Source organism: Aptenodytes patagonicus, chromosome Z (assembly GCF_965638725.1).
Source record: "Aptenodytes patagonicus chromosome Z, bAptPat1.pri.cur, whole genome shotgun sequence".
Lineage (NCBI taxonomy): Eukaryota > Metazoa > Chordata > Aves > Sphenisciformes > Spheniscidae > Aptenodytes > Aptenodytes patagonicus.
Window position 1 is genome coordinate 70199413 of NC_134982.1, and position 22122 is coordinate 70221534.

Here is a 22122-nt window from a genome sequence, read left to right on the forward strand (position 1 = left end):
AAGCAGAGTGTGGTTGTCCAGGCAGCTTTTACCACATATTCTATCCACTGTCTGAAAAGAAAGAGTAATATTCTAAAAGCTGAAAAAGGAAATTAAACAAAGTTATTTTTTCAACAGCAATAGATACATAGCTGTTCCTCAGCTAAAGGTCAGCAAGCATTTTCAAATATACCCTGACAGACGAAGAGCTGGGAAAGTTTAGCATTACAGGTGCTTCTTTAATAGCCAATCTGAAGTAACAGAAGTTCCTTTTTAGACGTTCCACAAAGGTAAAAGGAAATTGAACTAGATTTAATATGGCATGTTGTAAATGTCTAACAAAAGCCTTAGGCTTTTCTATAGTATTCCACTTTATGCCACACACCATTTGCTCTCAAAAATTAGCACTAGACTCCTATCACTAATGCTATTAATCCACTATTATTAAGAAATAGTTGGTAGAAGTTTAAGAAAAAACACATAAGAGATGCAAACTACATTTAGAGTTCTAGCAAGAACAACAGTAAGTGGGCCAAGTTGAACATACATAACTGTGGCAATGCTAAAGCATAGGTGCTTGCAGACATCTAAAGATGAACAGGAAGTACCAACTAAGATAACAAGGATAATTTGATAAGACACGTGAAAATGTTTTTAAAGTTCTGGTGTCCAAACCTTTTAAGAGTATTTGTAAAACTGGACGGGGGGGAGGGAACAAGGTAAGAAATAAACGATCAGAGCTGTAACTATCCTATAAGACCAAAGGATCTCACTCTTCTTAAAATGATTAAGAAAGAAAATTAGGAGGTGGTTTTATCACTCTATGTAAATATATTCAGGAAATTCCAGCTACTGGACTCCCCTTTATGCTTCAGGAACTCATAGCTGCAAGCTTAATGTATTTGACTCTTCTGTAAGTGCAATAAAACCCTGGAACCTACAACCTATAGAGCTGCTAGATTTCCTGATCACTCGGATTATTTAGACCTAAACCAGGATACTTTACACAGAACTTAATTAGTCAAACAAAATCATGCATTCAATCCATGCATAACTGTATAAAATATATTACTCTTCAGTATCTTGTATATCAGTCTGAAAAATGTAATGATTCCACTGGCTTTGAAATCTTCTTTGAAAAGAAGGGCAGGAGGGAAATGAAATAGGCTGATTCTAGAAGACTTTCTAAGACTAATTTCCTTTTACAGGCTTTTTTTTTTTCCAAATTCTTTTTGTTTCTTCTGGTCATTTGCCAAAGTTATTAGTTACTCTATTTATCCTAGATTTACACTTTACATACAGCTGTCTCCTAGAACGTTCTTTATACTGACTTCCCAATGCAGCGCTCTGTTAAAACCTGTTCAAGCATTCAAAGATTAGTAACTGTGCAATAAAGAAAACCATAATGTATTGGGCAACTCAGTTCATTATCATCTCTTGCTGATCATGGAACGAAGAAGTGCACGCATGACGTGCAGAAAACAGTATTTTGCAATTAGACAATATTATAACAAGTGCAGACACCTTATGCACATACCTGATTCCACATCTGATGAAACAAACAAGCCTTTCCACTACTGTAAGAGGATCTTGGAAGAGACTATAATTAAAGAGCCTTGCCACATGAAATTGCTTTTGTGAATTACAAAAATCGCTTCTTATCTTGTGGCAGAAAATAAGAATTCCTTACAACAGACAAAGTTGTCAGTTCAGAGACAAAAAGACAGTGGGAATAATGAATTAGCAGTGTATGAAGTGTAAAGGATTTGCGTTTTCTAAGAGATAAAGTTAGCTGTGCTTCAATTCACTGAAAAATATTAGTACAGGTAAAGCTTAAATGATTCACCTTGTGGCATGACAGTCTGGGTCAGTCTGGATCCAGCAGTAGGAGCAATTGTGTTGCAGTGGATGTTATACTTCCGGCCTTCAATTGCAATTGTGTTTGAAAGACCCAAAAGGCCAAGTTTTGCAGCACTGTAGTTTGCCTGACCAAAGTTTCCATATATTCCAGCAGCTGAGGAAGTCATAATTATTCTTAGGGGAGAGGAGGGAAAAAAAAAAAAGAAAAAAGTTCAATGATTTCTTCAAGTCGTTTAATTCTACACAACAGCATTTTCCAGCTTTGGTATTATATTCTCCACATTCCACAAAACAAAAGCGTGCAAATAAGAAAATGTTATGTGTTGTTTTTGCTAACAAACACATGCCTTTTTTATGTTTGATTGATAGCAAACATCTGACAAATCCTGAAGCATTGTCATAGTAGCAGAAAACTAACAAAGTCATGAGCCTTTCTGAGTTATACTGCAAAACTAGAACAGACATTCTGTGACAACAGGGTACGATATAGAGAAAAGTATTTTCTTTTCATGTTCTAACTGCACTTCAAGTGGCGTTATTCTTATAATTAACAAATTACTTCAGTGGTCAGAAGAATATTATTTTATTGAAAATGACTTCACCTTAATATCTACCTAGTAATACGCGAAGATGCATTCTTACAGAATTCACATTCAAAGAATCCTAACGCGTGTTAAACACATGAAGGAAGAAGACAGCAAACTCTTGCCCTTTGCTGTCCCCTAACATTATTGCTGTGGAGATGACTGAACTGCTCACAAGAAAGCTCTAAAACCACTGCGGTTCATAGCGGGTCTGAGGCAAGAAAACATTGTGCTGCATGTCTTCTTATAAATTGGAATTCAAAAGAAAAGGGTCTACACCTTTAGTTTTAAAAGAAGCCTTATCAGAATCCATTCCAATCTACTGTAAACACACTGCATAGCTGGGATCAAAATCTATTTCATTTTTATTATTATTTGCCTCACTGACAATAATCCACTGTTTTTAATCTAAATAAAGAGATGTGTTACAAGTACTGGCTCAATATGATCAAGACGAAAAAAGCTACAAAATCTTTACAAAGCAGGCATTTTGCAGATGGCACACATCTATACATGAACCGCAGAAGCACTCACTACCATTGTTATCTGAGCAAATACAAAAAAGGAGCCAAGGGAAGCGTTTTCCTAAATGGATGCAACTCCTAGACTTTAGCTGTGTATTCTGCCTGCTGATCTCTTCCCTTATCCTTACAGTTCAGTTCCCTGGATGAAAATGAATGCAGTTTGGTCACAGAATGACAAAGAAGCTCATACAGCTTTCAACATGTGGGTATGGTTGTTAAGATTAATAAAATCATGTCAGTGTTTTGATAAGGAAAAACAACAAAAGTGAAAAAACTTAAAGGTCTGAATTCACTGCACTCTTTCAGTTAACAGTAACACATACCAAAATAGACTAAGAACACTCCCACAACTTCTAAGACAAGTACATTTGTCCAAAGGGGGGACGGGGGGGAATCCAACCCCAAACAAAAAAAACAAGACCCACAAGCAGAACTGCATGTACCTGTCATATGAATAAGAAGGAGCAGGAGAAGAATCCCTTGGACTAGCAATAACATACAAGTAACAAATATTTCTAACCAGTCCTCATGAAAAGAAATGGTATTTCTGTAACACTACAGCTCCTGTCTGGGATACTTGCATATACATGGAAAAAACCTTTAAACATTTGGCTGGGGAGGTGGAGAGGGGGGCAGAACTGAAAGGATAAGGGCTTACACATTTGGACTGATTTTGTTTCATCCCAGTGACAATAGAAGAAAAGGATGCAAAACTCCTCCTTCACTGTCAGGGCATGCATCAGTCTGTTATACCCTACTGGAAAAGAAAAAAGAAAAAAAAAAAAAAAAAAAAAAAAGACTAATTTTTACCTGCCAAATTTCTGATTTTTCATATGATTCCATGCAGCTCGGGTGACCAGGAACGAACCCCTCAAATGAATTCTATGAATTATATCTAGGAACGAAGTAATGTCAGTTTAATAATTCCAGGATTTCATCTCCCAAGTTGAAATACACCATTTGTTTCTTCTTCACAACAAAAACTGCACTCTCTTTAGACTCTCAAACTGTTACTAAAAAAGTTGTGGGCTTTTTTTTTTTTCCTTTTTTATAGATGATTTTGAAGTGCTTGCCTAAACATACACTAATCATCTCTTCTGCCTCTTGGATGGTGCTCTCCTGTATAGAATTCACAAGCATTCAAAATTCCTGCACTTAAGCACAATCAAACAAGGACTACAGAAGCTAGACCATCTTTGCAAAAGTCTGCTCAACTGGGTTATCACCACCTACCATCTCACTGAAGGTTCCCCCTGTTCTTCTGTCCCTTGGCACATCAGCTTGCTTTCCTCCGTTGTTAGTTCTGTGTCTTTTAAGCCTCTTCAGTATTCAGCCAGTCAGTGCTGGTGCTAGGAATGTGTTCTGCTCACAAAAACTATTGTGTGTGTTTCACATGGCTCTTTTTTGTATTCCACTCAGCAACCTGGAGTGGCAGCTAGAGCCTTTCTTCCCCTTTGGAACTTCATACACCTACCATGCATTACAGCACAGATCTGGTTTGCAAGCTGAACACAAGGCAGCTAAATACAAGCAGCTTACCACTAAGCCTTCAGAGCAAAAGGTAATTCTCTGATCTGGCATAGACACCCTTCCCTGCCTTCTCTTTTTCCTTGTACCAATGGGAGGGATGTACCTTTCATCTTTCACACAGAAAGTACATTTTAAAGTTTATCAACTCACCCCAATCCTCATCACTTATCCGAACAAATGAACGGTCTCTTAGGATCCTAAAATGCATCATTAGGAGAACAAAACAAAACAAACAAAAGATGAACAGGTGTTTACACAAAGTGACAGCCCACAATCAAACAGGAAAAAACCTTCAGGTTTACTCACCCAGCATTGTTTATAACAATATCTGAGGGGGAAAAAAGAAAAAAAAAAAAAGGAAAAGAAACTAAGTGAACGCACTGATAAAATACAAGCTTGTTTCTATTTTTCTTCCACTTCTAAAAATATATATAGACAGAACACTGCACACAAACATCATACTACTATTCTATAGCTCCTTGTCCCGAATAGTGGAACTCTACCATTGGACAATAATTAAGACAAGACAAAATACTTCAGTACAGGCAAGTCTCGGCCTGCCAACCGAATGAAGTCTGACAGAGAGGTATAGCTGAGAAGTGCTGACTACCTGGGAAAACAATACCTGCAGGATGCAGCCATCCTGCACAGTTTTGCAGCTTGCTTTGAATTCCAGAGTGCTGCCTATAATGCAGTTTGTGCCACCATCTTTGTTGCAGAAAGCCCAAATGATAAGTGGAAGAACCACAGTCACAGAGCCACTAAAGCAACCTGGATCATAACAATTTTTTGTCAAATATCTAATCTGATTCCTGTTGGCTTTGATCATGTGTACCTTTAGCCACTTAATCTTGAGCTAAAATCACATAAACTTCACAATTAAACAGTGGCAGTCATATGGTAAAGAGGAACATTACTTGTTAGATAGAATACCTCAAGCTTTTTTTTTTTTTTTCAATTTGTGTTGAAGCATTTTGATCTTCACATAGGCAAAAGAGCTTCCAAAACATGACAGAGCATCTCTGACTCTTCAGCAACATTATTTATCCTAATTTTATGCAGCTAGTTATAATACTTGATGAACTCTGTGCTTTGAGACAGAAATTGTTAACCACTACTGAAGTACCGAAATTCTGAAGGGCAGGAAAATAAGAATCATAGATCGAGCTTTAAACTTCTGCTAAAAAGTACCAAAAAGGACAGAAAAGTTGCCCATTCAGATGTAAAGTGGAAAGCCCCTGATTTAGGTTTCACTGACTAAGGGCATCAAGGGTTGGTGACTTCGACTGTTGTCACACTGTATTTCATACACTTGTTGTCAGTTGCACTGTTTATTAATGGCTCTGTGCCTGCAATCAAGTTACAAAAAGAATTAAGCAACTGTACCTATCCTCCCAAAAGCCTCGAGTGCTGTCTTCACCAGCTTTTCACCATCTTCCACTGAATCTATAAGAAAAAAAGTATGAATTTTCAAGTAAAATGAACTGGATACACTGCACTTCCAGGATATTATCAGCTAACTCCATGGAGCTAAGAAAAATAAATTGTGTACAACCCCAATATAAAATAAATTCAAATTCAGCGACTATTTGCATGTGGCCTAAAGCAAATCCCACCCAGTAAGTCTAAATGGCACAATGTTTGCCATTGCAAGAAAAACAAGAAGCAAAACAAGTAAGAATCATCCATTCCCATTTTGCCTCTGACAACTGCAGATGGACAGTTTCTTAGTATGTCAATGTTAAGAAAGCATATGAAAGAAAAGGGCATTACTAGACGAGTATTAATTAAAAAAGTACTTTATGCACTTGCTTTTAATGCCTCTGTCTCCCTAATCCACATTTCATTCCACCTATTTAATTTATGTGGTATTGACAAGCTGGCAGTAGTCCTTTATTAAGCAGTGTCAACTTTTCATTCAACAGGTCCACTATTCCTATAGATAAAGCATGAAACTAGTCTGGCAAAGTTACATACCATAATTGGGTACTGCTTTCCCTCCTTTCGCTCTGATTTCGTTGACAACTTTGTCAGCAGCTGAGGAGCTCTTGCCATATCCCTTGAAATCACCTCCAAGATCATTCACTGTGCATCACAAAGAAATGAATTTTTCATTGTTAGCACTCAGACTTCATGGTCTCTCCTTATCATGCTGGAAGTTGTAAGGAGTATTAATAAAATCTGCTGCATCTGGATCCTACTGAGAATCTCAGATGATTAGAGAAGAACAGTTGGTCACTTTTTTTTTTTTAAGTAGTATAACATACAGTATCATTTTTTTAAATAGGAAACAGAACATTTTTTTTTTCTCTCCACCATGCATTCAACTTGCTTGCTCTGCCCAGGCTACCTCTCTAATTGTGTTATTGTAGTTCAGAGATTAAGATCAAGATTACATACCAATCACAGGTGATTAATTCTGGTCTCTTGTCAAACGGCTATAGCTACCGCATGAACCGTAAACAAGACTGAGAAGACTTTGTTCCTGTTTAATACAGTAGCTAAAATGTTACTAGTAAACTTCATTATAGAACAGATCAAGCAGTCTGAACAAAGGGAGAGGCTCTGGAGCTTCGGATTCTGCTCCTGTGGGATAAGAGGGCCACCTGACACAGGCAGCTGCTTTGTTTCCAGGCTGCTCTCTGTACTGGGGCATGCATCATTAATGGTAGCTGCACCATATCATCACCACTGTTTGCTGCATTGCTGTATTTGCATGTACCACAGTTTCACGGAATTCATCAGGGGAACAAAAACACCCCCAAAAAATCCACACATTATATTTGGACAAAGAATTTCAAAAAATTGTAAGAATTACGTTTAAATGGGTGCAAAATGAAACTGTAAGAAAACCAGAATAGACTGTGGATTTACATGCAACACTGGCATTTTGCTAAATAGTCTTCTGCTACGGTGAACTCCAGCTTTGTGACTTCTAACTTTTGCAAAGTCCTCAAGAAGCCAGTAATAGTGAAATCCACAAAACATGCAAGATATTCTTGCTGGTCTTGATGATAAACAGCAACTGTAAGTCTGCTGTATCATCGCAAAAGGAAATAAATCCATGTTGTGCCCTTTTTTTTCCTTCCCTCCTTTTTTTGGGTTTTGTTTTTTTTTTTTTTTTTTACACTCTCAATGTAAAGAGGTACATAGCTTGCAGGACACATGACAAAATCGTTCTCTATTACTCAGACTAAGAAAGTCTCATCTGAATCCTGTATTCAACTTTGTGTGCAGCACTTCAAGAGAAGTGTGGGAACACTGCAGAAATCCAAATGAGTAAATGAAAATGCCAAAGCCCAGAAGAAGTGAGCCATGAAAAGAAGGGGGGGGGGGGGGAAACAACAAACCAAACCAAAACCATGAACTGTCTAGCCTGAACCAGAAAGAATTACAACAGAACATGATGATATCCTCAAGTACATTAACAGACTGATGCAAAAAAGAAAGGAAACAAAGCTAAATAATCAATATGTAACAGTTCGAACATGCAGCTAGCACAATTCAGGTGAGGCATTAGGGAAAATTTCCAAGTGTAGTGAAGCATTAGAATAGGCAACATGGGCAGACTGCTCAGCCTGCAACATCAAAGGTCTTTAACACGACATTAAAGAAAAGCAAGTCAGAAACAGCACTAGGATTTCCAATCTGTCCTGGGAAAGAAGAGTGAAAAATTTTGTGGTAAACATTTATACAAAAACATTCAGTTAGTCTTGTTAAGACATTACAACTCTCTACCAAAGACATGCTTATATATGTTTATCCTTCACTTCAATAGTAATTTGCTGAAAAAATCTTAATCAAATATTTGGGAAAATTTCCAGAGGCACCAAAGCACCTTAGGCTGAGTGCAGGCACTAACAGAGTTGAAGCAAAAATGAGTACACAAGAAAGAATAGAGCTATTCCAGGCTTTGAAAATGATAAAATAACTCCGCGAGTGTGATAGAGTAATTTGGGGGAAAAAAAAAAAAAAAAAGGATAAATAACATTATTTTAAGCTCAAGCTTTACATCATATAATTTCCAGTTGAAAACATCCAGTAGAAAAGAGCCAGAGACTGTAGCAGTTGTGACAGAGCATGGTTATAGTCTGAATCATAGAGAAGAATTGCTCTAAAGCTATGAGTGCATTATTAGCAAGTAGTACAGAGCAGCAGAAGCAAATCTGTAGAGTGAAACAGTTGGTGCTGAGGACCTGACATCTACAGTACATGTTTTTTAAAAAATAAACCAGCTTATTTCTTGCTGTAGTCTGGTGCCACAAACCAAACACACATTTGGAATAATTTAGGTGCACTGCTAAATTGCATCTTCCAGTTTGGTTTTCAAAGGAACTCCACACATGCACTTCAATACCATCCCACAATGCAAACAAAAATACAAATAGATACAAATCAGGAGAGATGCTTCAAAAGCGTGACTCTAATCTAAACTAAAACAGCAACACAGAAGAGCCCTCAGGTAGACTGAAAAGGAAGAAACAGTAGGGCCTGGACATAATACAGGTCACAAGACAAAAACAAAGCATTCCTTTCCTCCTGCTTTCAACTTTTTTCTGATGAGAAGCATGAAAGAGATGAAGCATGACAAAAAAGGTGGTAGCAGGCAGCCTTTGGATGACAAGAAAAGGGCGAGTTCCACTTGGGTCGCACTGGTCAGTCTAACCATGCCATCAGCAACTCACTGAACAGAAGGTTGTACACAGAGAGAGATGTGGGACTGGACAGAAAAAGCTCCCATGTTGGGGCCCACTGGTATTCCTCCAACGAGAGTACTTGATTATTGTTCTTACAACATACCTTCATTTCCGTAACTTAAAAAAGGAAACTTGATTTAAACAGACATGAGTCTCATATCTGCTTTAGTTGAAAAAGACTCAAGTCTTTACACAAGTAACTTCTCAACTCCTTGAAGTCAGAATCATAAGAGAACAAGAGTAAGAAAAATAAATACAAGCATGTAGAGGTAATTGCAAAGCACTACTATAAGAGGTGAAGTGAGGTGCAGTTTCCAAAGGGAAATAAGAAGTTTCCCTCAGACACGGTCAATTCTTAAGTTACTGATTCAGCCATTGTGCAGTAAGGCCATGAGATAAAGGAGTATTAGCTATGGTCAGGCAATATAATACATTTTCTTTCAGATCTTTCTGGAAAGTCAGAACACCGCTAGCTACACAGAATCAATACAATTAAACATTTGGGCTGCTTTAGTAACCTAATTTTGTTAAATAAGAACTTGAGATGACGTATTCACGTTCCTAGTAAATAAGGTATCAAAGGTGGCAACTACTAGAAAAAAATACCTAGATTTTTTTTAAGTTGTCTACACACAGACTTATTTTATCAATAAAGTAAAACCAAACAATTTGAATGAAATTTTGTAAACTGAGATTGGGATTTTTATTAGAAAGCTACTAAAATCAGTGAGCAAGTTCTTGTCCATAATCTGTTTAAACATTTAACCTTGAACTCATCAACAATACCTGTACAAATTCATTCACAGGCAGTCAAATGGCTATGCCAACTGCCAGAAAGTGCCCAAGAATGTAACTTAACCTTCAGAATTAGCTTGTGATACAGCATTTTGCACAACTAAATATTCCCTGAAGAAGGTTCAACCAAATGACTACACTATCAGAAATCCTTTACTGAGAGCTATTTGGCACTGTCATGGAGACCAGATGGCTCTTCTGTGCAACACGCTGCGGAAAGAAACAATGCAGTGCACTTTCAGCACATTCTGTGTTTTCTAGGGAGCTACTGATACTGCATTACATTCCAATAACATCTTTCCTGTGAGAAGGTACTAGAAGATACATATTCCCATTTTCAAATGGTCTTATTAAAAGTTTCTGAACAGTATTCACCTAAGACAATACCCTCTCTGGCCACAACTCACGGTAAAGGTTGGTATGCATGGATGAAAGTCAAGTCCGGGAAACGATCTGATTGAAATTGGCTTTCCAGCAAAGATAAGCCCTTGGACAAACTTGGGCAACTTGTTTCATAAGAAAATAAAGCTTAGAAGCAAAATTTAAACAGCAAAAGATAAGACAGAAAACCATTAAATAACAAAGGTTACTGTCAAAAAGGGCATGGACAGTTGAATGCAAGCCACGTGAAAAGGCAAAGGCTATTGTATAGATCAAATTAGTTAACATAAAACTTACCAACTACTGAAGCTCCTCTTTCAGCAAAAGCCAGAGCATATGCTCTGCCCAAACCTAGTTTAAAAAAATAAAAAGTAAAAAAAAGAGTCAATTTGTCTCCTGAATCACAATTCAGAGAAAAAGCCACACAAAAAAGAACCGCATGAAGAAAAATGCACCAAATCAACACAAACACCTTGAAGGTTCAAAGTAAAACACTATTTCCCCCAAGAGTTGAAAGTTTCATGTAAGTTCAAAACATAAAAGTAAACAAACAGATAAATTGCAGACAAACCTCCAGCCGAGGGAAAAAAAAAAAAGAAAAAATCCCCATGCTTACTCTTTGTTATTGCACCCAACAGAACCATCAGGGAAAGCTGTCTGCTGCTGAGTTTGTGCTTGTGATAGAAAAATACATTTGTAAGGCAGAAAGTTTAATGTCTTGGTGTAACCTTGAAGAAGGAGGGGATGTTTCAAGTTAATTAATTACATTCTAAGTGAATAAGATACTTCCCTGGTTAAAGTTAGTCTTTAAGATTTGAAGAAGAAACTGAACAAAATTTAACTGTGACTAAAGATGTACTGACAAACCCCCTTCAATTATTTGGATACAAAGGGATCACTTAATATCACAGTTAACCAGATGCACCCATAGTTTACCTATTATAACAGAAGACTGTCATTTTTGCCTCACATACAAAAGCAAGACTCTTGCACCTTTACTCTGGCTTAGCTTCTGGGTGTTTTATACATAAGTTATTTGTTACGACAAATGATTTACAGATGTATTATCCACTGTACCCGCCAAAAGTTATTGAAATCAATGATGATGGTCCTTTTTTTCCATTCCAAAAGAAACTGAGATTTGAATGATCAAAAGATGATCAAGGTCAGAAAAAAGTTTCTCAGAGTGCAACAGTACCTCTTTGCCCCTCACCAAAACATTCAAAGCTAGCTCTCAAAAGAAAAAAATGGAAAAAAAAATCAGAACTATTTAAACTGGTTTGAAACACACTAACCTCACACCAACAAATTAGAATTTTCCTTAAGACTCCTATGAGCCTCTGCAATGGAGAGTATCACATGTGAGGTGCATATACATCCACTGCCTGATGTAACCCACGTCCAAGAAAACTTTTTTTTTATTTTGAAAAGCCACGTAACTGAGAAGTGCACGAAATCCAGACCATGTTATATGTGCTGGTATTCTCAATTGGCAAGCAAGGACTAAATGCTTAAGAATCAAAACTGATCTTAAAAAAAAAATTAGCTTGAATTGCATAAACAATGACAATGCTGCATGACAGGCAGGAACAATACTTCACAAGGGATTTGCCCAAAGTGAAAAGAAACTACTGTATTTTTAGATGCTTGTGTATGTGAAAATAGGTCTCACTTTAAAACAAATTAGTGATCCAGATGTTTTAAATAAATTCCCAGCTCTGACCTGCTCATTGGTATCCAATTCAAAAATCAATGTCGACAAACAATGCTATTAGCAGTACAGTCTAACTACAGTGCTGTAAACTAAATAAAAGCAAAACAAGAACTAATCTGAAGTTAACAGGGCTTCCCTTTATCTTGGCGTAAATTTAATCAACCAGTTATCAAAAATTATTGTGAAATAACACATCCAAGGACAGTTTTCTCTGTTAACAAACCATTTTCAAGTAGCCTAATACTAGAAGTACAAGGGTCACTGTACCCACACTTATGACAAGCTAATTTTGCTCCATGCGGGGCTTTTTAGAAGCTTTGTTGTTGCCAAAGTGTCTTTGTTTTGCTATTACCTAAGGTCTTAACCTGTTTTTCAGAGAGACTTGTTACATAGAGAGAAGCACATAAATATAGGTCTGGTAAAAGCTGAAAAGGCCAGAAAGATCTGGCCTCAATTATTCTCAGGTTTGTCACCTTCAGATGACATGACTGGACTGTTTAGTGCTTTCCACAAAATCTCATATTCTTGCTCCCTGTCCTGGTTTTGACTGGGATAGAGTTAATTTTCTTCCTAGTAGCTGGTATAGTGCTGTGTTTTGGATTTAGGGTGAGAACAATGTTGATAACACACCGATGTTGTAGTTGTTGCTGAGTAGTGCTTACACTAGTCAAGGACTTTTCAGCTTCCCATGCCCTGCCAGCGAGAAGCTGGGAGGGGGCAGAGCCAGGACAGCTGACCCAAACTGGCCAAAGGGACATTCCATACCATGTGACGTCATGCCCAGTATATAAACTGGGGAAAGCTGGCCGGGGGGGCTGCTGCTCGGGGACTGGCTGGGCATCAGTTGGCGGGTGGTCAGCAATTGCATCATGCATCACTTGCTTTGTATATTTTATTATTATTATTACTACTATTATTACTATTTTATTTTATTTCAATTATTAAACTGTTCTTATCTCAACCCAGGAGTTTTCTTACTTCTACTCTTCCGACTCTCTCCCCCATCCCACTGCAGGGTGGGGGGGAGGGTGAGGGAGCAGCTGTGTGGTGCTCAGTTGCCAGCTGAGGTTAAACCACGACAGTCCCTCTCCGCAAGACATCATATAATCTAGGCCCCCAAAATGACTCCTCTGGCTATGTGCAGTTCCACAAAAAAAGAGCAAAACTTCACTGTGGGAAGGCAGAACCTTCTTAGAGGATGGCAGAACAAGCTCCTTCAGCAGCTCATCACAACTACAAACTTTGCCTCTCTCTTGTCCACACTCACAGCTATCTTCGCTGAAGTACCAGAGTAGGCAAAGGTTAAAGCATGTATTCAGAGGAAGAAGAAAAAAAAAAAAAGGAACAAAAAAAAAAAAGCCAACAACCAACCCCACACCACAACAACAAATACAAAAACATTTCTTGGCAAAACCAAGCATTCCACTGCAGAACCACCTCCCCTGGAGAGGCCAGGCCCACAGCCCACCAACAGCACAGACCAGCCCTGCTGCTGAAAGAAACCTCTCCCCACCCTTCCAACTCTCTGCTGCCCTCTCCCCTGTGCCTTCAGACTGCCTCCCAGGAGGAGGTCAGGGAAGGCAGCAGCAGGTCGAGGCTGCTTTCTGCAGCAGCGCTGGCACATGTCAAACCCCTGCTGGAACACCACTTTGCCAGACCACCCAGGTTACCAGCGTCAATCACTAGGTCCAAGGCAAAACTGGAAGGAATTAGGATAGCAAAACAGTACGTGGAGCGGGATGTCCATTACTGACTGGTGTGAAGGAGTGTTACTCCTCCCGTGTATTTAAAGAACGGAAAGTACGCATTTGGAGGCAGTACTAACGTGTTAATTTGCAGCAGTACTGGGGCTCAGATCAAACTGCAGCAGCTCCAAAGCCCTGCAAGAAACACGACGGTAACCCCTGCACAGCCTTGGCACTGCTACCGCGGCCCTAGCGGGCGAGGGCCGGCACCTGACAGGGCCGCCGCGGGGCCTGGCCTCGCCCGCAGCCCCGCGGCGGGCGCCCGGCGCGCCGCGCCTCCTTCCTGCCGCCACACCTCTCTCTTCTGCGGGAAAAAACCATGTTTTTAACGAGTGAAGCCCTCACAGACGTCCCTGGCTGCCACCGGAGGGCACGGGGGCACCTGTCAGGGCCGCGGGCAGCGGCGGCTGCAGGGTGTCCACCTCGCCCGGCCTCCCGCGGGACGCCCCGCCACGGACCCAGCCGCCTCCTGCGGGGGACGAAACCCCCGCCACACCGCACCCTGGGACGGGACGGCGCTGCTCACCTCCTCCGGCGCCGGTCACCAGCACCACCCGCCCGTCAAACCTCAGCCCCGCCGCCATGGCGCTCCACTGCCCTGCGCCCGACTGCGCTACCCGCCGGCCCGGCCGCCGCTGGCAAGGCAGGGCAAGGCAGGGGAGGGGAGGGGAGGGGAGGGGAGGGGAGGGCGGCAGGGGAGGGGTGAGCGCCGACACTGCGCATGCGCCGACGCCGCCCTCTGGGAAACGTAGTCTGGACCGCAACGTTGGCCCCAGCGGCGCCGAACTGAGGGGAGGGAAGAGCGCGGCGCCGGGGCGGGCGGAGGCGGTTGTTTTCGGGCTGCAGCCCTGCCTGCTCCCTGTATTTCCATGCCTTTACAGGCAAGGCCAGCTGCTTGTGAAATACAGGGATTTTAACAGGCGAGCTCGTCTGTCCTGCTCCACAGCAGGCACATCTTCACAGGTGTCGTAAGAGGCCACGGCTGGGTAGGGTGGATTTCAAGACCAGGCTGCCTGAATGTAGACATCACGCCTCCGTTTAAAGTTAATCTTTATTTACTTCTTTTACATTAATCTTGTGTTATTTTTTGCTTTATTTACTATTTCCCAATCCAAGTCACTGCTTTCAACTGTTGCTTCCCTGGTTGTGGCAGTTCTTTAGACTGAACAACTAATGTGAAATATACTGTGGTTTTTTCCCCCCAGATGTTGGCTCTCTGTTTGTGGAAGGCCATACTGGCTGGCTGTGCCCAGGTGCTCGCAGGGGAGCTGCAGGGGCCTCTGTCAGGAGAGGCCAGGGCTGCCCTGTGCTGGACACAGCCAATTCCAGCTGGCTCCAGCAGACCCACTGCAGGGCATGGCTGAGCCTAGCAGCCAAGATGGCGGTGTCTCTGTGAGGACATATTTAAGAAAGTGTAAAAAACAGTGCAGGGCAGTTGTGGGAGACAAGAGTGAGACAACCATGAGAGAACCAACTCTGCAGACACCAAGGTCAGTGAAGGAGGGGGAGGAGGTGCTCCAGGAGCCAGAGCAGAGATTCCCCTACAGCCCATGGAGAAGACCATGGTGAGGCAGGTTGCCCCCCTGCAGCCCATGGAGGCCTACAGTGGAGCAGGTTTGCTGGCAGGAGCTCTGACCCTCTGGGGGACCCACGCTGGAGCAGTCTTTTCCTGAAGGACTACCCAGTGGAGAGGACCGACGCTGGAGCAGTTGGTGAAAAACTGCAGCCTGTGGAAGTGACCCCACCGTGAAGCAGGGGAACAGTGTGAGGAGGAAAGAGTAGTAGAGATGATTGTATTTTGTGGAACCAGACAGTGGGCTAAGTAAGAATGAACATGCCTATTCATTATATCATTGCAGGCATGGCATAGTGTGAGACAGTGTCGTTCAGAATGTAATTCTATTGGAGTTTCATAGGGCCACTGCTCTGGATCTCGGCAGTAGATCTAGTTAGGATTTTCCAGTATTACCCATCCAACTCAGGTGATGACAAACTTTATCTCAACTATGGACAGGGATCTCATGGAGCTATTCCTTCTTACTTACTCTCCCAGCTGACGGAGCACCATAAGCCTGAGCCTCTGGGAGCTGTAAACTCCCTGCTTCTTTGCATTGCCTGTCTTAAATCTAGAAGGTGCTCAGGCAACAGAGGGTGGTGTAAGGAGTGCCCAGAATTCAGAGCAGCTGACTAGCTTATTTTGTTGGGGAAATCATCTACATACTCCCTCTGCACAGATGAACTTTTAACTCATGATTAACCTTTCTTGTAAAGTTTGGATTATTTCTGGAGCTAGTAGAAAGAAAAATTGTTTTTGCTGCAGATTATCTCCTTGGCTGTTAGTGCTTTACTGTCTACACTAAAGAGAAGTGATAGCTACCCGAGTGATAGCTATTTGGAGACTTCCAAACTATAAGAAATTAGTATTTCTGACCTCAAGTAGTCTGTAACGTTCACTCTTTAGAAGTATTAGGAATAGAGATGTATTGCCTGTGATTTTATTACAGTTTGAACGGAGAAATTGCATTGAATACCATAGTTGCAATTTACAGTTTGGGCACTAGAGGGAGCATTGTGCAACAGTAAAACTGACAAATATGTACATTTACAGATACCACAAGTAACGAAATTCTTATACGACGACCCTAAAAAGGGCTTACGCACAGATCGAGTCAAAGGGGCACTGCTTTTAATGCACACTGGGTTTACTTACCCAATAGATTCACTGGCGTGGTGGCATTCTTCTGGCTGCATAGGCACATTATGTGTATGCACTGTAAACTACAATAAAAATTGTTCTGGAGGCAGGTAAGGGAACGCAGGACAGATAAATAGTCTACAAAAAATCACGAGTTTTAAATATGGGAAATATTGTTGAATGTACGCAGAAACAACCCCTTGCACTGGATGTGTGTTGTTCTGGCATCGTATTAATCAGCACAAAATACCCTCACAATTAATTACACTTCCAAAGTTTGCCTATTTCATTTGAATGCAGCTCAACAGAAGAGCAAATCTTCCAACAGTGAGAGGCCGGTGCAGTTGGCTGTGTATTGCAGAGAGAACATCGCTGGTCGTCATTTACCTGTACTACACTCGGCGGTAGGAGGAAGTTGTTCCCCGGGAGGGCAGAGCTGCGAGTTTGCGATTGCTCTTCCTAAGCAGGTAACAGGTTGAGCTCATAACCGTCTGTGAGCTTTGGTTCAGCCTCAACACTCAGTATTTTGTTTGTTTTTGGTACACTGCGGGATCGGGCTCCCACCTGGGAGAAGAGAGGTAAGCCTCCAGGACAAGAGCGGTGCTGGCTGCAGCGAGAGTCGCCTGGCTGACCCCGCAACACGACCGTGACACGCGGTGTACCTTTAAAGATACAGTGCACGGAAGAGAGCCTTGCACTGATGCGTTATGTACCCTTATTCGCTCCCACGCGTTTATTAGGGGGAGTTAGGGGCTTGTTTCTGTACTGTCCAGTAAGTTTAGGATGTAATTTTTTAGGGTAGGGAAATGTGTGCACACTAACCGCACGGATACCCAGCTTAGTCAAATGTGGATACACTTCTGGAAACATCTAGTTCAGACTGGAAATACTCACAGGAACAAATGTGGCCATCCTTACACCACCAAATTTATTTGCGTAATCCCTTACATAATCGTATCTATCTAAAGCAGCGTAGTTCTGTGTGCATGGCTATAAATGAGTCCTGGGAGAACTTAGTTCATTTTTGGTGCTGGTTCTGGCCTCTTACGTGATCTTGAACAGGCCATTTCAGCTTTAGCCTTTCAGGTTCCATAGTCTTCCATGTCCTGTTTTTTTTAGATGATGGGGTATTCAAGGGAAGGACTCTACTCTTGAATTTGCCTGGAAGCCAGTGGTTACATGCCCCAAGTAAAATCAGACCCTTAGGGACTTCTATAGCATAACTTGTTCTTCAGGTAGCTAACAAACAGGCCTTGTTAACAAGTCAGGATCTTTTATAGCTTCCTCATTTTGGTGCATAGACTGGGATTAGAATCAGCAAAGAGCTCACACTTCAAAACAATAAATAAAACTGGAGTTTCCTCAACAGATTTTTTTCTGGAAAACACAACAGAAAGTGCACTGGAGTGAAAATATGTCACTTTTATATTTATGTTTTTAAAGTGAAACCTGTCTGTATTAAAAAGATCCAAAATACAAAGAACCACTCAGGATGGAACAGGGTTTGATGGGTTCCCTCAACAGTCGGAAGTGATTTGTTCCAAAAGTCATACAGCTATCAGAAAATACTTGCATCAGTCTGAAACAAGGTATAAGGGCAAAACACTACCACTGTTAACCAAAGCAGGGTGACATTAGGTGGAGACTTGAATGGAGCAGGTGTCAAACTGAGTTTTGAATGAGTGAGCCATAGTAGGAGATTAATAGCAGGATATTCAGATTCCAAACTCGGCCAGACAGGGTTTAAAGTGGTTGAAACTCTAACAAAATAAGTGAGTCAAAAAGGAAGACCAAATCTACTTTATTTTGTTTCTTAGTGAGCAGTGTGAACTAACATATATTTATCATCAGCTCTTTTATTGACATAGCAGGCTTTTTACACCAGGAAAAATTTGCCAGAAACCCCAAGCAGTACCCTGTAATACTGAGTATAATAATGTTTTTTTCTGTTACGCTTCGATGCCTAGAGCACGTAAGTTCTTTTATAAACAGTGAATTTTCATGTTGTGTATTAAAACAAATTTGGTATATGTTCTAAAGTCATTCTTTCGTCTAACAGGTTAGATAATTGGGGGTTTTGTGGCTTTGTCTCTTTTATAAACTTGGGGTTGCATGTGTTGTGGATACTGTAGAAGTCTTAACATGTTTTCTACTGTCTGTTGCTGTAGATGGTGAGCGCCTTTGAACCTTTTATTCAGGGAGAATAAAAGAATTGACTGACTTGCTTTTACTCTATTTTTTAATATTGCTAAAATATCTGTTTGGATGATAAGGCTTATTTTCAAGTACTTCATTTTCTTTCTAAATGGTTTTGCTCATGGAGATTTGTAGAGGCCTATTCACTGGGACCAAAGATTTCTCTACAAACGTGAGTGAAGGGGGCAACCCGATGTTTCTTGCCATGACCAACAACTAGATATTGAATCCATGTTAAACACTGTGGCACCCTTCACTGAACACTATAAAAGCATGGCCTATAATGGATGGTATCTCCCCACAGCCTTAGTGCTGTAGAAGTCCCCGGGGTATTGAAGATAGATGTTTCCTGCTGTGACCGAAGAGGCCTCACTTGCAGCCAGGTCATCGTCCCCATTTCCTCTCTCTCTCTGCAGCCATCCTCTGGCTGCCAGTGCAGAGAGGTCATTGAGAGGTCTCAGCCCTGAGCTGGTCACAAATGTTCATCTCATAAACCAACTGTATGGCCCAGTGCACCCTACTAATTACTCTCTCAGTAAAAGTGGAGAGAAAACTACTTATTTTGATTAGGTATACAATTTTATGTGATAGAAACCCCTGCTGAGGAATTACTCATAGCTAGAGTATAGTGTTTCTATTGCTTCCTTCCATCTGCAGGAACAGCAAATAGTAGTAGTTCCATTCTAACTTGCATTCTCTTGTGTTCTTTTATTTTTCTGTGAGCCTACAGCAGTTAGTAAGTGGGGTTTTTCTTGCCATTGAATCCATTGTTTGTCACCCTCAGAACTTGAAAAGCAGCTTTCCTGATGTCATGTTGAGGAGCAGCCTACTGTGTAGTTAAGACTGGATATATTCTTATGAACCAACTGCAAATGTACATGCAAACATTTTTATAGCTCTTGTCAACAACCCATATCACAGGAGGTTTTATGTCCCTGTTTTGGCAAGAAATGTTCATTTTGGCATTTGTTGCACATACCACTCAATTAAGTGGAAAAATCCATGCTGGGGGCACAAGCAGAGCGCTATGGAAGCTATCCATTTGATTCCATCAGAGACTCACAATTTAAGGGAGACTGAAGCCTTGGGTCAGTCAGGGCTTGGTGGACTGCTGAGCTGGTATGTAGTAACACATTAGTAGAACAAACTCCTCAAACAGAAACTAGTTGCTTGTGCACGTCTATGGCTTTGAAAATACACCCTGTGGAGAGATGTTAGGGAGGTGCCAGCAAAAGGTTATGGTATTGCTCCCGTAACACAACTACTCCATTTCATCCTAAATGATTTTTCATGAAAAATCCATTAACTTGGTCTCCTTGAAGGCAAACAAAGGAGAGTAAAAACCACATGGACTAAAATAAGAGGTAAAAGGTCTAGCAAATAACCATATGTCGCATTCTGTGGCAATCAGATGCATATTGGCACTACTACCAAGTTACGGGTAGACTCTCCAGATGAGTTGAATCTTTACTGAGTAGACGGAAGAAAGACTTGAAATGCCTCCTGAGAAAACTGATTCAGTGCAGTTGCTTCCTGAGTTAACAGCCATATTGAGCTTTAGAACAGCCAAAAATTCCAAGAGGTTCTGCTCTTGGAATAAATCCAGGCAGCTCCTTTAATAAACAGAAAAAGTGCACAAAATATAAGCTACTTTTAAACTGTGCCTCCTAAAATGGCCTCTTCTCTCAAGTTGCCACCAAATACATTCTAGAGTTCTTAATCCCAGTGTTGTTACAGAAGCTTTCTCTGTGCACAACAGCACACGTATATTCATTCCCCTCAGATAAACAGCAGACTTCCAGTTGTCTCTCAGAAATACCCACTCCGCCCGCTTCCATCCCAACCACCCCAAAAATGTAAATGAAAGCCAAACACCACAGGTTCAGACTGACTATATTCTGTGGTGAGAATTCCTCCCCAACCTGCACTATAAAGAGCAATTTTAGTCAAGAATACATGAAATACGGAATAGCCCACTAACTGAGAAGCAAGATGGCTAGATGGAGAACAGCCAGTCAACTAAGTAACAACATAAACACCTTTTTCTTTAGTAGCTTGTACTCCCCTTCAGCACTTGCTTTGCTCATCAGGAACGAGGTGGGCAGTCTGAATTCCCCAGCCAAGGTTCTCCCAGCTCCAAACAGCAGCGAAGACTAGTTTTCATCAATGCTGTTTTGTAAAGGGCCTCCTTCCCTATTTCCATATTTTGTAGCATGAGCTTCTCAGTTCTAGTTTTGGGGTAAACTGTAGATTGCAGTCTCATAGGATACTGGAACTGTAAGCTTAAATATACTGTCTTATTTAGCCAAAGTCAAACGCCTATGCTTACGGTAGGCGGTAGACCTTATCACAGTGAAGATGGCAAAGCAAACTTAATAAGATCTTTGTCTGATCACAGCCCTTTCTCCCAGAAAAGTGCTGAGCTTTCCTTTCCACTTTTCCCTAATAGTTTCTCATGTAATGGCACAGGAAATGTACCTTTGGGAGTGTCCATACTGTTCAAATCAAGTTAAGCAGCCTATAACTGAGACAGCTTTTCAGTTGGGCAAAGAGACTCACTTTAGTTCCAAGGATGAGATCATTTTTCTGTTGCTGAATTATCAAGATCCTTGAGATACAGAACCAGCTTTCTTGAAAGTAACAGCTGATCTCATGTTACGTCCCGGGACCAATGCACTTATTCCCCCCCGGCTCAAAGCACTGCCTCAGTCTGTTTTTGTTTCTGCAATATCTTAGCAGATGGTACACAGTTGTAGGTCTTGACTCTCCACAAAATAAAACTGAACCCCAATCAAACAAAGCAAAACCCCGCAGTATTTGAAGTCCGGTCAGTGAAGTAAACTGAGAGCATCAGCTAAGTGCTTCTGGAATGGGGAAAGGCTGTCCTTTCATGTCACAGGAACCCTTCATTAACCGTAGTCTATCAATAGCCAGCGGACTTTCGCCTCAGGACCCAAGCCAAGCCCAGCTACTGAAATAGATTCCTCAAATGCAAGGACACTAAATTCTGCTCAAGAAAGCCAAATAATTTTTCAATACTATTCCATAATGGAGTAGAACTGGTGCATTGCCATTCCCAGGCAAGAAAAGAAGGGTTGGTGGTATACGGGCCCTACTTGGGCTGATTTATTCCGTCTGCACCATCATACTCTCATGAGGTGTTTAAAAAAACCTCACACAAATTAAATGTAACAATATTTTTCATCCACTATTAGCTGTGGCTTGGCCAGAACAATCAACTATGAATGAATTCTGAAAAATGTAATTCAAAATGTCCTACAAAGGGTGTTGCAAATGAAGAGCTCTAAATTGCCATGTTTAAAGACCGGTGGGGCTGATACTCTGAAAAGCTGCCAGCAGGAACGGGAGAACAAGTGGGTGAAAAGCCAACAATTTTCTCTTGGAACAATCTGCGTTTATCA

The 22122-nt window shown here is 41.1% G+C and overlaps 1 protein-coding gene across 2 annotated transcripts in view; it reads right to left on the reverse strand.

Annotated features, from left to right (window-relative positions):
- Nucleotides 1-14442, reverse strand: part of HSD17B4 (hydroxysteroid 17-beta dehydrogenase 4) — a 69595-nt gene extending 55153 nt beyond the window's left edge. The window contains exons 1-8 of one of the 2 annotated variants that reach the window (XM_076361615.1): nt 14336-14442; nt 10648-10701; nt 6455-6562; nt 5864-5923; nt 4784-4805; nt 4628-4674; nt 3758-3842; nt 1826-2013 (exon numbers count right to left, since the gene is read on the reverse strand). In XM_076361615.1, the coding sequence (XP_076217730.1) occupies nt 1826-2013; nt 3758-3842; nt 4628-4674; nt 4784-4805; nt 5864-5923; nt 6455-6562; nt 10648-10701; nt 14336-14393 (622 nt within the window). In that variant the 5' untranslated portion in view covers nt 14394-14442. Of the gene's footprint in view, nt 1-1825; nt 2014-3757; nt 3843-4627; nt 4675-4783; nt 4806-5863; nt 5924-6454; nt 6563-10647; nt 10702-10966; nt 11016-14335 lie in introns of those variants that run through there. The other variant, XM_076361616.1, reaches the window with a different exon arrangement.
- Between the last annotated feature and the right edge of the window lie 7680 nt (nt 14443-22122).